The 16,105-nt window shown below is 34.6% G+C and overlaps 1 protein-coding gene across 2 annotated transcripts in view; it reads left to right on the plus strand.

Annotated features, from left to right (window-relative positions):
- scube3 (signal peptide, CUB domain, EGF-like 3) overlaps positions 1-16,105 on the plus strand; it is a 272,493-nt gene that overhangs the window by 102,546 nt on the left and 153,842 nt on the right. For both annotated transcript variants that reach the window (XM_056448768.1, XM_056448769.1), the window contains exon 3: positions 217-342. In XM_056448768.1, coding sequence (XP_056304743.1) covers positions 217-342 — 126 coding nt within the window. The remainder of the gene's footprint in view (positions 1-216; positions 343-16,105) is intronic.

The raw sequence follows: 16,105 nt of genomic DNA on the forward strand, positions 1-16,105 counted from the left end.
AACAAAGACCATGCGGGCCAGGTAGTCAGGGTCAGGCTACAAATAATTCATTATGAATTAATAATTTATTCATAAATAATTAATTCACCGCTGCCTACAACGATGATCCCATCGTCCATCGTGATGTTTCACATTAGACATTGTACGATGCCAAATTAGTCGACATCGCCCAACTCTGTTCTGACTCTGATTTGGTCATTTTTGCCTGTATTACAGACATCGATGAGTGTGCCAGTGAATATAATGGAGGATGTGTTCACGAGTGCATCAACATTCCTGGAAACTACAGATGCACGTGTTACGATGGCTTCCGTCTGGCCCACGATGGACACAACTGCTTGGGTAAGTCCTCCTTTGGCATATATTTAGGGTAAAAACTGCTTTAAAGAAGTGTCCAGACAAAAAAAATTGTGTGAGGAAAGATTGATTTGACTGAAAATTCCTTCCCTGATATTTTTGTCTGGTTTTGTATTAAAAAAATTCTAAAAATCCTTGAATCAAGATATTTTGGTCACACTTCGATAAGATCATACTTTAGAATTGCTAATAAACAGTTAATATATTATAATAATAGGAAGGTAATAAGCCAGTAGTAAATGGTGTGAATTGTTGATTAAACTGAAGTGTTACTGATGTTTTTTTTTTGTTCAAAAATGAAATCTCAGGCCGTGAAAAATGTAGGTGAAATGTTTTTCTTGATGATTCTCAAAATGCAAGTCAATGGTCACCCTTCTTTAGATTAAAAGTCCAAATCAATCCTTGTGACTTACTGAGATGCACTCACTTGATGATACACGAGGTCTTATGAAGAGAAATAATTGGCCTGTGCAAGATATTAAATATGATTTACAAGATCGCTCTCAAACTGGATTCCTGGAGGGCCGCAGTTTTGCTCCAATCCTAATCAAGCACAGTTGGTCCAACTAATCAAGGTGTTTAAGACTACTAGAGACTTTTAAGCAGGTTGGAGCTAAACTATTCAGTGCTGCGACCCTCAAGGACTTGAGTTTGAGACCATCGATTTACTATATTGTTAGCTTTAATCAACAGCCTGGTCAAACCGATCTTAGCACATGCATGAGACATTAGTGTATCATCATTATGGGGATTGATTTGGACTTGTTTTCTGTGTTTATTTTCAATCTCAAAAAACAGCTGACCATTGACTTGCATTAAAAGAATCCCCAAAGATCATGCATTCAGCTAAAAATATTCTTTAATGTTCTACTTAAGAAACAAAATCACCTACATCTTTGATGACTTGAGGGAGGGTACATGTCCATTTTTGGATGAACTGTCTCTTTAAGATACCCCTTTTGTTCTTCTCGTTCTACAATAGTTTCACATCCATCCAAGGTCAAAAAATATGTAATGTTTTCCTAATAAACACTGCAGCATCAGCTCTTTTCTAAAAGTGTCTGAAATGGTTGGATCAAGGATCTGAACTCTTTTAACCCCGGCTTTCAAAGAGCCTGCTCTGCTCTGATTGGTCAGATTGTTTTTGGTTCCTCTATTAGCAGTAAAGCAGCATCAGAAAACAGTGACTGTTTCTCAATTTCCAGAATGCAGAGAACGGACTTGTATTCTTGTGAAGGGGGGTCTTGCTAGGTTTCCTTGAAAGAACAAACTTGGCAGAGCGCAAGAACAGAAAACACATCCTGTGAGGAATGAGATTCATCATTCTTGCTAGTGTGAACTTTATTCATTTTTAACGGAAAATTATTTCAACATTACAGCATTTATACAACAATTTATTGTTTTTATCCTTTTTAATATACAGTTGAAGTCAGAATTATTAGCCCCCTTTCATTTATTTTTTATTTATTTTTTTAATATTTCCCAAATGATGTTTATCAGAGCAAGAAAATTTTCGCAGTACGTCTGATAATATTTTTTCTTCTGGAGAAAGTCTTATTTGTTTTATTTTCGGCTAGAATTAAAGCAGTTACAAATTTATTTATGAACCATTTTAAGGTCAATATTTTTAGCTCCTTTAAGCAATTTTTTTTTCAATAGTCTACAGAACAAACCATCATTATACAATAACTTGCCTAATTACCCTAACCTGCCTAGTAAACCTAATTAACCTAGTTAAGCCCTTAAATGTCATTTTAAGCTGTATAGAAGTGTTTTGAAAAATATCTAGTCAAATATTATTTACTGTCATCATGGCAAAGATAAAATAAATCAGAAATGATTATTAATAAATTATTAGAAATGAGTTATTAAAATTATGATTACAAATGTGTTGAAAACAATCTCTCTGTTAAACAGAAATTGAGGAAAAAAATAAACAGGGGGGCTAATAATTTAGTAGGGCTAAAAATTCTGACTTCAACTGTATATAACATGCACTAAAACCTTACAGATAATACAAATAAGACAGACTTTAATTCGAATTTCAGCAAAACAAAAAAAAACTAACTGATTTTCATGTTTCACTGTCTCATTTAGGCAAACTCTTGAGGTAAATAAGTTCCATCTTTGAACTTTAATAATTAATCTATATCAATTCCTTTGCTTCCCACCTCCTTTATTCAGTCCCGATGATTTCTGGGACTTCTCAAGTGAGTTTTGCGCTCAAGTCTGCATCAATGCATCTTTGATATCAAGAATGCCTCCAGTTTCTGTCACAGGTTTTTGCAGTTTTGAGTTTTGGAACTGAACTTTGGAGGTTGATCCTGATGTTAAACTAGAACACAAGAAAGCTTAAGAACGCATATTGAGAAACAGCCAGTCTCTTCAACATTTCGACAACATAAACCAAACTCTTCTAGTTTTAACTACAACTGCAGTGTTTAAGGGTCAAAACAGACCTACCGTTCTATTCTAAATAAACACCATTGATTGACATTATGCTAATTTGTTACAAGTCTGTGTAGGTTTGTGCAGGAACTAAAACTGGAATTAATGACGACTAGTTTCAGGCTCTTCAGAATCTCTTTCTTTTGAAAGACAAAAGCTCCATTTATCTGCACTTCTGTCTTTGAAACTGCAAACCTTTTACATCTGCAAACAGCTACATTACACACAGCATGAATCAGTAACGCATGATAAAGGCACTTTAGATCCTGAGAATTGTTTTTGAACAAAATGCTAAAAATAAAGTGACTTCATGGGTAAAAACATTGAAAAATGATCTACAAATGAGGTCAGAAAAATTATCTATATTTTTAAATGCATTTAAATAAATTCTTCTGACCCCATTAGAGACTTCTCAACTCAGGTAAATGTATATTTTCATAAGAATGCTTCTCAAACAGCTACATTACACACGGTGGAAATCAGAAACCCATATTAAAGGCACTTTAAGATACTAAGTTTTCGTTTTGAACAATATTTATAAAATAAAATGACTTCATTGGTAAAAACATTGAAGAATTATCTGCCAATGAGGTCAGAAAAATTATCTTCTTTCAATTCGAGAATTGGGTTTAATTATCCATTAAATAAATGCTTCAGACCACATTGGAGACTGAAACTAAATGTATTTTGATGCTTCTTAAGAATGCTTCACGAACAGCCTCATTACACGTAATATAAAGGCACTTTATGTTACTTAGAATTGTTTTTGAACAAAATGCTAAAAATACGTTCACTTCATGGGTCAAAATATTGAAAAATGACACCAATGAGGTCAGAAAAATAATCTTCATTTAAGTGCATTTAAATAAACTCTACACACCCCATTGGAGACTTCTCAACTAAATGTATTTAGATTTGAGTGCTTCACAATGAATCAGAAAAGCATAATAAAGGCACTTTAAGATTTAAGACTAAGAATTTTTTTTTTTTAACAAAATTTCTAAAAAAAAAAAAAAAAAATTGTTAAAAACATCGAAAAATGACACAACAATGAGGTCAGAAAAATAATATATTTTTAAATGCATTTAATTAAATTCTTTTGACCCCATTGGAGACTTTTCAACTGAATGTATTTAGATATTAGTGCTTCACAAACAGCTACATTAAACACTGTGAATCAGAAAAGCATAATAAAGGCACCTTAAGTTACCTAGAATTCTTTTTGAACAAATTTTCTAAAAAAGTAAAGTGACTTTATGGGTAAAAACATTGAAAAATGACACGCCAATGATGTCAGAAAAATAACCTTCATTTAATGCATTCTGACCCCATTGGAGACGTCTCCACAATTGGAGATGTCTTCACAAACCGCTACATTACACACTGTGCACATCAAAAATGCATAATAAAGGCACTTTAAGATCCTAAGAATTCTTTTTGAACAAAATACTAAAAATTTAGTGACTTCATTGTTAAAAACGTTGAAATGATCCTTCAATGAGGTCAGAAAAATAATCTATTTTTAAATGCATTTAAATCAATTCTTCTAACCCCATTGGAGACTTCCCAACTAAATGTATCACAATGAATCAGAAACGCATAACAAAAGGCACTTTAAAATACTAAGAACTCTTTTTAAACAAAATTTCTAAAAAAAAAAAGACTTTATGGGTAAAAACTGTGGAAAAAGAACACGCAGTGAGGTCAGGAAAATTCAATATTTTTAAATGCATTCAAATCAATTCTTCTGACCCTGTCGGATACTGAAACTAAATGTATTTTGATGTAAGAGTGCTTCACAAACAGCTCGTTTACACACGGTGTGAAGCAGAAAAGCATAATAAAGACACTTTAAAATCCAAAGGATTCTTTTTGAACAAAATGCTACATATAAAGTGACTTCATGGGTAAAAACATTGAAAAATGACACCAATGAGGTCAGAAAAATAATCTATTTTTAAATGCATTTGAATAAATCCTTCTGACCCCATTGAAGACTTGAGAAATTGTATTTTAATATACGGTAAAAGTGCTTCACAATGAATCAGAAATACATAATAAATACATAATAAATATAATAAGAATTATTTTTGAACAAAATGCTAAAAATAAAGCGACTTCATGGGTAAAAACATTGAAAAATGACACACCAGTGAGGTCAGAAAAATAATCTTCATTTAAATCAAATTCTTCTGACTCCGTTGCAGAGTTCTCAAGTTAATGTATTTTGATTTAAGAATGCTTCACAAACAGCTACTTTACAGACGTCATGAAGCAGAAAAGCATAATAAAATACACTTTAAGAATTCTTTTTGAGCAAAATGCTAAAGAATAAGTAGACTTTATTGTTAAAAACATGATCTGCCAGTAAGGTCAGAAAAATACTTCTCATTTAAATACATTTAAGCAAACTCTTCTGACCCCAATGGAGAGTTCTCAACTAAATGTGTTTTGATATAAGAGTGCTTGTATTTCTACTGTAAAACAAGACATATACTCAAGAAGTTCATTTTACTTTGTGGTGTACTACTGCTGCAAATCATCCCACGCAAGACGAGCAGACTGAAGTTCTGTTGGTTTTTCTCCTAATTGTTGATATTCAAGCATGTCTAATCAAACTCAAAAGCTGTCACTCTATCCTCCCTGTCAAAATGCAGCGGGCTCTGCGGTTAACCAGTCGTGGAGGGCGATAAATCTGTCCGATTTCTCCAGCGACTGCTGAGCTCACAGTTCTGTGGTATTAATTGTATTTTCAGACGCGTGAGCTCACATTTTCGACATTCGGTGGCTCATATGCCCAGTCGTTCCAGGTCAGTTAAATCAATCTAAGGGGAATGTGTGTGTTTGTGAGGGAGATTTACATCGGGTTACAGTCTTATACTGACCCCGGCTCTTTAACTCAAAACAGATGTCTGCGGAGTTGAACAATCAGCCCAATGAAGATGTGAAATTGCTGCGTTTGCTGTGATCGGTGGCTTTACACTGAGTGTTCGTCTGGGTTTTGTGGGTGCACTTGCACGGCGTGACGCACAACTGCACAACTCAGCCTGGTGTTCCAGCACTTCACAGACATTTAAGGATCTCTTCTGCCATTTTTAGAGAGACATTTTTAAGAATCGAGGCTTTCTCTAGCAGCTTTTGTGGAAATGGTTCTTCCAAAGCTTTCAGAGCAATGTGATTTGATCAGAATGGGTCGTTGAGAACTGACTGTCATACATGGTTGTTGCTTTGTGTTTAAGTTGGAATGACAAGAAGAGGAGTCTTTTAAAATATTGCAAAAAGCTGCAGAAATTGTGTTAGACCAACATGGTTGTTATTTTGACAAACCATAAATAATTACATAACTACATATGCCAAAACATGCTCAAACCACAAGAAGTACAGTGATGTACCCATGTCATATTGTGACAATTTGCCTAATTAAAATCTGAAATGGTCTTGTAAGATTTCATTATTTTTAAATAGTGTTTGCAAATGAACTGCCATTATCTCGCTGATTTGTAGGGATGCACCCTATTTTTTCGGCTGGCTTTTTGAGAAAAACGAGTGAAAATATGAGCTGAAGAAAAATCTATTCTTTGCTGAACCTCCCAGCAGTGTACAGTGCAATGGTTTCACTCTCCCTCCAGCTGTAGTCACTGCGCAATGTGAAGCATCTTTTACACCAGACACGTAAAGCACTGCGAAACCCATTCATTTCAATGTCTTGTGCTGCACTGACCAAATTGCATGAGCAGAGTACTTCAAAGGTCATAGCTTTATACATATTTTAAATACTCTTTGAAACCCATTCGTTATAATGGCTTGTTTCCATGCTGACCAAACTACATGATTAGATAAGTTCAAAGTTTTATACACATTTTACATACTATTTGAAACCCATTCATTTCAATGGCTTGTTTCCGCACTGACCAAAAATCATGAAAAGATGAGTTCAATGGTCAAAGTTTTATACATATTTTACTATTTGAACCCATTTATTTTAATAGCCTGTTTCCATGCTGACCAAACTGCATGAGCAGATAAGTTCAATGGTCAAAGTTTTGTACTTATTTTACATACTATTTGAAACCCATTAATTTCAATGGCTTGTTTCCGCACTGACCAAACTACATGAGCTGAGCAGTTCAAAGGTCAAAGTTTGAGACATATTTTACATACTATTTGAAACCCATTCATTTCAATGGCTTGTTTCCGCACTGACCAAATATCATGAAAAGATAAGTTCAATGGTCAAAGATTTATACATATTTTACTATTTGAACCCATTTAGTTTAATAGCCTGTTTCCACGCTGGCCAAATTGCATGAGCAGATAAGTTCAATGGTCAAAGTTTTATACTTATTTTACATACTATTTGAAACCCATTAATTTCAATGGTTTGTTTCCATCCTGACCATATTGCATGAGCAGAATAGTTTAAAGGTCAAAGTTTTATACATATTTTAAATACTATTTGAAACTCATTCATTTCAATGCCTTGTTTCCACACTGACCAAACTGCATGAGAAGATGAGTTTAAAGGTTAAAGTTTTATACATATTTTACCTACTTTTTGAAACCCATTCATTTCAATGGCTTGTTTCTGTGCTGACCAAATCGTTGAGCAGAAAAGTGAAAAGGTTAAAGATTTATACATATTAGGCGTACTATTTGAAACCCATGAAGAACCCTGAAGAAAAGTCTATTCTGTGCTGAACTTCCCAGCAGTGTACTCTGCGATTGTTTCACTCCCCCTTTAGCTGTAGTCGCTGCACAATGCGAAGCCGCTTTTACACCAGATGCGTAAAGCACTATGCTATGAAACCCATTCGTTTCAATGGCTTGTGCCGCGCTGACCAAATCACACAAGCAAAGTAGTTCCAAGGTCAAAGTTTCATATATATTTTGCATACTATTTGAAACCCGTTCATTACAATGACTTGTGTCCGTGCTGACCGAATCACATGAGCAGAGAAGTTCAAAGGTTAGTTTTATATATTTCAAATACTATTTGAAACCCATTCATTTCAATGGCTTGTTTCCACGCTGACCAAATTGCATGAGAAGATAAGTTCAATGGTGAAAGTTTTATTCATATTTTATTGGAAACCCATTCATTTCAATGCCTTGTGGAGGACATTTTCGAGGACATCATCTGGTTCAGGCACTCAATCTGTTCCTGTTATCAAACAGGATGCACAAAACTGGTATGCTGACCTGAAATGGTGCTAGAGAAGTGCTATTGTCTACCATATTTAATTTATTTGTAATGTGGTTCGAATACAAACTTGCCAATTACCAGTTTTCTCTGTGAATGAGTTTGAATGTTCTCCTTCAGTTACTAACAAACGGTGGCATAATCAAATCCTGTCGTTTTTAGTGCCAGTTTGACTCAATATCTCACTCTTTGTGTATAAACACTGATGTTACATCATTTAGTTTAAGCGTGCACTTACATCCCTCACCATCTGTGCGCTCTTTCAATATAGTGCTTTACTGAAAGCCTTCAAGTCATTAGACATCATCTCAGTTTTTTTCTCTTCTTCTTATCACTGGGAAAACAGTGAAGACAGACATCACATTTCTTTTAAGTGTCGTCCCCAGTTGTGCTGCATTTACAATAGAAATGGATGAAGACCAACCAGAATATGTCATCAGAATTCTCATCGGGAGATACTGGTTTTGTTCACAGGGGCTCAGGTGATCAAGGAATAGCTGGGTTTTTAGTTATCATTTGATTCACACCAGTGAATCTGTAGATAATGTGGTAATAGGGAGATCAATCCACTATCGAAGAACATTGAATGTAAAGGTTTTGGAAAGTGAATTGTTTCTCTGTGATGGTACCACACAGCTTCGCTCACTTTCATAATGCTCCTGGAAGGTATGTAGACCTTCAAGATCAGATGGAGGTAAGAAGGTGGAGTGCAAGTAGCTGTTCTGTAAGCAAACATAGATGATTTGAACTTGATCCGAGGCTCGACCGGTAACCAATGCAGAGAGATAAAGAGAGGTGTTACATGGGCACTCTTGGGCTCATTGAAGACCAGATGAGCTGCAGCGTTCTGGATCATCTGTAGAGGTTTAAGGGAACAACATGGACTTCAGAGTGAGTAAATTAAGAGCAAATTAAGATTTTTAGTTAAAAATTTCTTTAAAGTACTGTTGAAAGTAAACAAATATATATAAAAATAAATATATATTTTGTATCTTAATTCTCAGATTGCTCTTGCTTCATCTTGTCACACCTGATGGCCCGTTGTTCCAATCTATTTAGTGTGAGTCTCGTGTTTTGCAGTGGATCATTTGTGCTGCTGTATGGATGATCTGTACTCGTGTATGCGGGTCTGAAATGGTCTATATCTGCTTTCCTGCGTTTGATATCCAGAGCGTGTCTGTTATCTTTTACGCACCCTTCACTGACTCTTTTGTAACGCTGTGTTCTGTTCTTCACAAATGAATGCTTTACTCAAATGAACTGTGGGTAAAATAAACAGTGTCTCTGTTCTCCAGGCTTCTCTTTAAGATACTAAATATCTATTACTGCAATATAAAGTTAGTGTGTTCTTGGTTTGATGCCACGAAGAAGACTAATAATAATAAGTCACTTTGTTTCCATGGTGTTTTTAGTAAGAGGGAAAGTCAAAAATGTGTGAACTTGGATACAATTTAATATGTTTATGCAGTCATAGCCTCAGACATCACGTCAAGCACTGCCCAAGGACCTGTGGCTAAATGTCTGATGACTTCTGGAAACATTTCAGCAGATGATCAGTCATTCTCTGGTTGATTAAAATATACACAATTTCTGAGAGTCGAATGTGCAGCAATCTTAACCAGTCCACCTGGAAACAAGTCTGCTCGAATAAAAAAGCTACAATGTTAATATTGATGACAGCGACCATTAAAATTTGTAAATGGCATGGTGTTTTCACTATCAATCACTAATATCTATCAACAAACTTCGTCACTTGACCTCCTGTTCATTTGTGCACCCTTGTGCTTTGGTCGTAAACAGCAACCGGACTACAATCGGACTACTTTCACACATGTACTGAGAACTGTATAGCCAAGCTTTGAATTAAAGTTCAATTAAATTCAATTCATATTTATTTTACAATGTCTGAGCCTCGGATATTATCAGGAAGGCCTTTTCAGAGTTTAGGAGCCATAAATGAGAATGCTTGACCTCCTTTAGTAGACTTTGCTATTCTAGGTACTACTAGAAGCCCTGAGTTTTGAGATCTTAAAGAGCGGGTTGGACTGTAACGAGACAGGAGGTTGGTTAGATAAACAGAAGCTAGATTATTAAAGGCTTTATAGGTAAGAAGCAATATTTTATAATAATCAATACGGAACCTAACAAGCAGCCAGTGTAAGGAGGATACAATTGGGGTGATGTGATCATATTTTCTAGATCTGGTAAGAACTCTGGCAGCTGCATTTTGTACTAGCTGAAGTTTAAGTATGTCTCAGAATGTCTTCAGGAGCATTGGCTGTTGATTTGGCCGTGTTTATATATGTTTATTTTTAATAAAAAAGAAAAACCATATAATCATTCACTGCCATTATGTGAATCACCATCAAAAACTTTAATCTTCTGAAGAAAACAAAAATAGTCACCTACATCTTGGATGACTTGAGGATGAGTAAATTAACAGAACATTTTCATTTTTGGAAGAACTAAAGGTTATTGCACACTGAATCTGAACATTTTGACAAATTTTTGCACGTTAAAAAATTAATTCAACCTCACTTTTGTCGATCATATTAACACATATTAACAGCCTCAGAAATTTTCGTCCATCATAAAACAGTTCGAACCATCCGAAAAATATCTTGGAGAGGAATTTTGACAGCTCAGAGCCATCGTACAAGCAAATGGCAAAATATCAATTGCTGTCATTTAGGGGTGTACAATATTGGAAAAATCTGATATTGCGATATCTTATTTTCCATCAATAAATATTTCACAAGATAATTGAATAGCACTTTTTGACAGTTTTCTTGGGAGTCTAACAGTATTTACTGTAGGTACAGAAATTGAATAATGGCAATGCAAAAAAATGCTTTTGAACTCTGCCCCTCACTGACTCTTTTGCCCCCCCCAATACACCCCCCACACTCCTCTAACTTATACTCCTCACAATCACTGCACTATTTAACATTTGTACATTTAAAGTTTGCACATGTTCATTGCACTACATTGCACTGATTCACTTATCTGAACTGTACATACCCACTGCACACGAACATTTGTAATTGTTTATCTATCTGCCACTCCTTATTATTAATAGCATCCTGTACATATATTCATTTATTGTAAATCTGTTCATAGCTAATACAACCTGTATATAATGTTGATAGTACATCCATCTGTAAATATTACCATACTTTTTCTATAACTGCACTTTATAACTTATACCTGTATCCTGCACTTGCTGCTATTGCACTGCTGGTTAGACCTAAACTGCATTTCGTTGCCTTGTACTTGTACATGTGTAATGACAATAAAGTTGAATCTAATCTAATCTAAGAATATGTAATCAAGTAAAAATATTGTTTTGTTTTAAAATTCAGATGAAATAGGGCAATCTTAAGCGTTTTTCCTCAAAACAAGCAAAATTATCTGCCTAAGAAATGTTTTTTTTTTGCATAAATCATATAAATTCCATGTAAATACTGTGATTTAAATACAATTCTGTAGCTCCTGGTTCACTATAATTCAGACTTAATGCATATCTTTGCGATGTGACTATTGGAGATGCACACGTTGCGATATCGATGCTGAAACCATATATTGTGCAGCCCTTCTGTCATTTGAGCCACTGATAACTATGACAAACGCAGTGCATAATATAAGACAGAATGTGGCAGACAGTTGAGAATGAATTGACTCTGAAAAGTTTTGCATTTTTTAGGAATGGATGAATTAATATGCATCAGACTCAGTGTGCAAGGTTTGTGTACGTGATGAATTTTTCAGTGAATAAAAAACAGACTTCAGTGTGCAAAGACCTTAACGCTTTAAAATACATTTTTCAACACCTGTCGCCAAATGGTCTTTGCTTGGAGCCATGATGGTTGATGCCTGTGGCTATATTGTTGTTTTTGCTTTCATAGTTTCATGATTAACCCTTGTGCACTGTTCAAATTTACTAGCCTTTTGTGATGTTAGGGATGAGAACATTCACTGAATTAAACTGCTGTAAAAATGCATCAGACTAATTTTTTTTCTTTTCTTATCTGTTAATTAACCTCAGTCCTGATCAAAACTACTAAATGTTTAAATAAATTACAGGATTTTAACTCTTTAATTACCTAATTCATAAATGATGTCACTGATTTGGTGAAAAAAACACACAAAATGACGCATTTTCAATATAAAAAGTAATTGTAGACTGGATTTTTAACCTTTTATCACAGTCTTGGACATGTGAACGATTAGTAACAACATTGGCTTTGATGAATTGTTATTTATTTATTTATTTTCTCCCTAATTTACTGCTGGTGGCTGTTTTTACCCCATTGACTTCCATTATAACCACATTTGTTTTTGTTTACTCCATGTAGTTCTGAGAGCTGAGATGCATATTTAGATTTTCTCAGACATATCAAGGTAAGTGCGTTAAGGTCACACTCACAGACACACATACACACACTTTCATTTGCTGTTATACTCCATATGAAATCCATAAACTAAGCTTTTTTTTTGTGCACAGGCCTATCTAAAGGGTTAATAGTGCCAACTGATGATCAACAGTAAAACTTAAAAATTTTACCTCTTCCCAACAGGGAAAACCACCAACAATCAAAAATGCATGATTATATGGTGTCATGGTTTTGCAATCAAAAAAGTGTGGTTATAATGGAAGTCAATGGGGCAGAAACAGACACCAACAGTACATTAGGGGGAAATAATGAAAATCTAACAATGTATCAAAGACAATGTTGTTACTATTTTTATGTGTGAAAATATGGAAATAGTGAAAATAAAAAATGAAAATCAATCAGAAACAATGCATCAAAGGCAATATTGTTTCAGATGTCCAAGACTTTGATAAAAGATAAATAAATTCAGTCCACAGTTACTTTTTGTACCTCATTTTCTGTGTTTTTTTCACCAAATCAGTGGCATCAGTTGTGAATTTGGCAATTAAAGAGTTAAAATCCTGTAATTTTCTAAATAATTTAGTAGTTTTGTCCAGGACTGAGGTAGATTTACAAATTTTAAAAGTTTAACACTCAAAATTACCCCAGAGTGGATAAAAAACATTCACAACAGTGCATTAAGGGTTAAAAATTCACATCTCTGGTTGGATGGTACATGAAGAATTTTTTCATGTTTTCTGGAATGCTGATGAAAGAAGACAATGATGATTTCTTCTATTTATTTCATGCAGTCAGTGCTCTCTCTCTCTGTGTGTGTGCGTGCGTGTGCGTGCGTGTGTGTGCGTGTGTGTGCGTGTGTGTGTGTGTGTGTGTGTGTGTGCGTGTGTGGAGCGTTTAACGGATTGATTTGCTGATTGATTTGCTCACAGATGTGTCTTTGAGAAACGTCCGCCTGATTGCGGCGCTTGTAAAGCGTTCTTGTATTGACGTTCTTTATCCTGCTTTATTCTCCTTCTCCCCAATTTTCATCAGTTAATTCAGCTCAAACAGCCCTTCATTCCAATTTTTGTGGATGATTTCAGCCTTAAAGGGGCTACCAGTGTTTTTGGCATTTTCGAAGAGAAAGTTTTCAATAATATTCAGAAAAACAGCAACAATTTGTTTGCAATATTTCTATTCTATCTGTTTTATTCTATCCATTTTAAGCCTGACCTTTTTATCTTTGCAGAATCCCAGTTGTTTTTAGTTTCACTATTAATTTAAATATCTATATATTCATTTAAAATTGGCGCCATTTGAAAATGTATTAACAAAGAACCAAAAACAAACCATAAATGTGAGATTGCCGACACATATACAATGCAGTTTGTGAAAATGCTGAATTCATATATTATTTTACCTTCGGCTTAGTCTCTGATTTGTTAGAGGTCGCCACAGTGGATTGAACTGCCAACTATTGCAGCATATGTTTTACACAACGAATGCCCTTCCAACCACAACCCAGTACTGGGAAACACCCATACATTCTCACACACTATGGCCAATTTAGTTAATCTAGTTCACCTATAGCATGTGTTTGGACTGTGGGAGAAACCGGAGCACCCGGAGGAAACACACACCAACACTGGGAGAACATGCAAACTACACGCAGAAATGACCCAGCTGGGACTCGAACCAGTGACCTTCTTGCTGTGAGGCGACAGTGTCACCCTAAATGCTTTAGTTAGTGGTTTTGAATTTCATGGAATTGCAGTTCAGTTCATTAGACCAACACATGTTTTTGATAAACCATGAATTATTATCAAGCCATGAATCATTAATTTTGACTAATTATTCCTGTTTATTCTTGATATATAAGGTGCCAGAAATAATGACGTAATTAATTATGGTTTACTCCTAATAAGTGTATCTGGACTTGGGCTGCACATTATTAGAAATATTGTTTTTCTGCGATTATATAGAGCTTTTTCTTATAACGCAAAATTACCCATCATGCTTTGCGTGTATGCGCACTGAGAATGCCAAGAACTTCCAGTCGGCAGCTGATGTGTATAAACAGTCACATTCGGACAGCTTTGAAATGATAGTTTTTATCTATTTGATTTGCTTTTTTGCGTTTAGAAATGTGCTGACAAAATCTTCTTTCTGTTAAACAGAAATTGATAAAATAAATATACTGGGGGCTAATAATTCAGACTTTGACTGTACTGTAAAAAATACCTGTAAATTTTTTATCTGAATCGTATTAACCTCATAAGTCATTTGAACTTACATTATATTAAACTGTCTTAAAACAGCCTGCATAACTTATCAAATCTAGTTAAAATGTGATTAAATTAGTTTAAGTTGCTATTAACTAAACTTGTTGCCATGACTAATTGATCATATAAGTTTTTATAGAATATGTAACTATTTGGAAAGGATGCATAGTTTTACATTGGTTAGGATGATTTTGTAAGGGAGCCCATCTGCATAAAATATATAAAATTATCCAAAAATATGCAAAATACAAATAACAAATTAAAGCACAGATGAAAACTGAAAAAAGAGAGAGAAATTAACAGCGCTTCGTGGAGTCTAACAGTATTGATGTACAGAAAATCATTAATCAAATGTAAAATGACATGTTCTGAACTGTGGTTCCTGGTTAATTATAGTACCAATTTGATATGGTAGATTCTGCGATGTTACTATTCAACACAATCTTACAGCAATTTGTAACTTTTCAAATAAATTCGTATGGTCTCATTTGTTCAATTTAGTATGATTTGCTTATCCCCCAATGACGGTGGGGTTTGGTGCCACGCCTCTTTTTAAAAATCCTACATTTTTGTATGACTGAACCATACCTGGGATGTGAAAATGAGAGATAAACCAACCCTCCAAAAAAGAAAAAAAAACCCCCTCCAAATTACTGTTCATCTGGAGCTGTTTCATTGTAAATAAACAATTGAAACGGTCAGTAATATGTTTTTATTATTTTAATGTTATTAATTATTATTTTTTACAAAGGATAGAACTGCATACATAGAAATAGCTGCAAATAAATTAAAGTTTAGCCTATTAAAATGAATAGCCATTATAAAGAAATTTAATTAGGTTATCAAATCTCATTAACCTTTTCACTGTTTAACTTAAACATTCTGATTAAAGAGCAGCGAATGAATTTTAATAACAGAGCTGTCACTTTGAAAATGGACAGATCCGTAATGAAAGCATTTGATTGCTTTCCTAACTCTTTATGCTCAATTAAGACAAAATTTGTTGTGTTTAACAAAAAAAATCACCAAGATCGACTTTTTTAGATGTTGCTGTTGTTGTTATTATTATTATTATTATTATTATTATTATTATGTGTATATGTCTGTTCAAACATGCACCCAAAAACCAAAGTGTCCACTTTCACTCCATTTTAAATTGCTTGTAACGTTACAGAATTGGTTTTGGAAACGGCGTCTATTTATCAATATGGAGCACATCTGACAGTCACGCACCGCTACATAACCTGACTATTTTAAGGATTGCATAGGTAGGGTGACGGCACTTGTAATGGTAATAAAGGGAATCCCGCTGTTTTTATATTTATTTCAAAGTGTTTTCATGCCTAAATAAAATGAAAGCACAGAACAGATTCACATTTAAGAGCTAGGGGCGTCCTCTGGTGGTTCGGCAGTATGGGTGATCGGGGAGGAAGATATGAGTTGAT

Source organism: Danio aesculapii, chromosome 23 (assembly GCF_903798145.1).
Source record: "Danio aesculapii chromosome 23, fDanAes4.1, whole genome shotgun sequence".
NCBI lineage: Eukaryota > Metazoa > Chordata > Actinopteri > Cypriniformes > Danionidae > Danio > Danio aesculapii.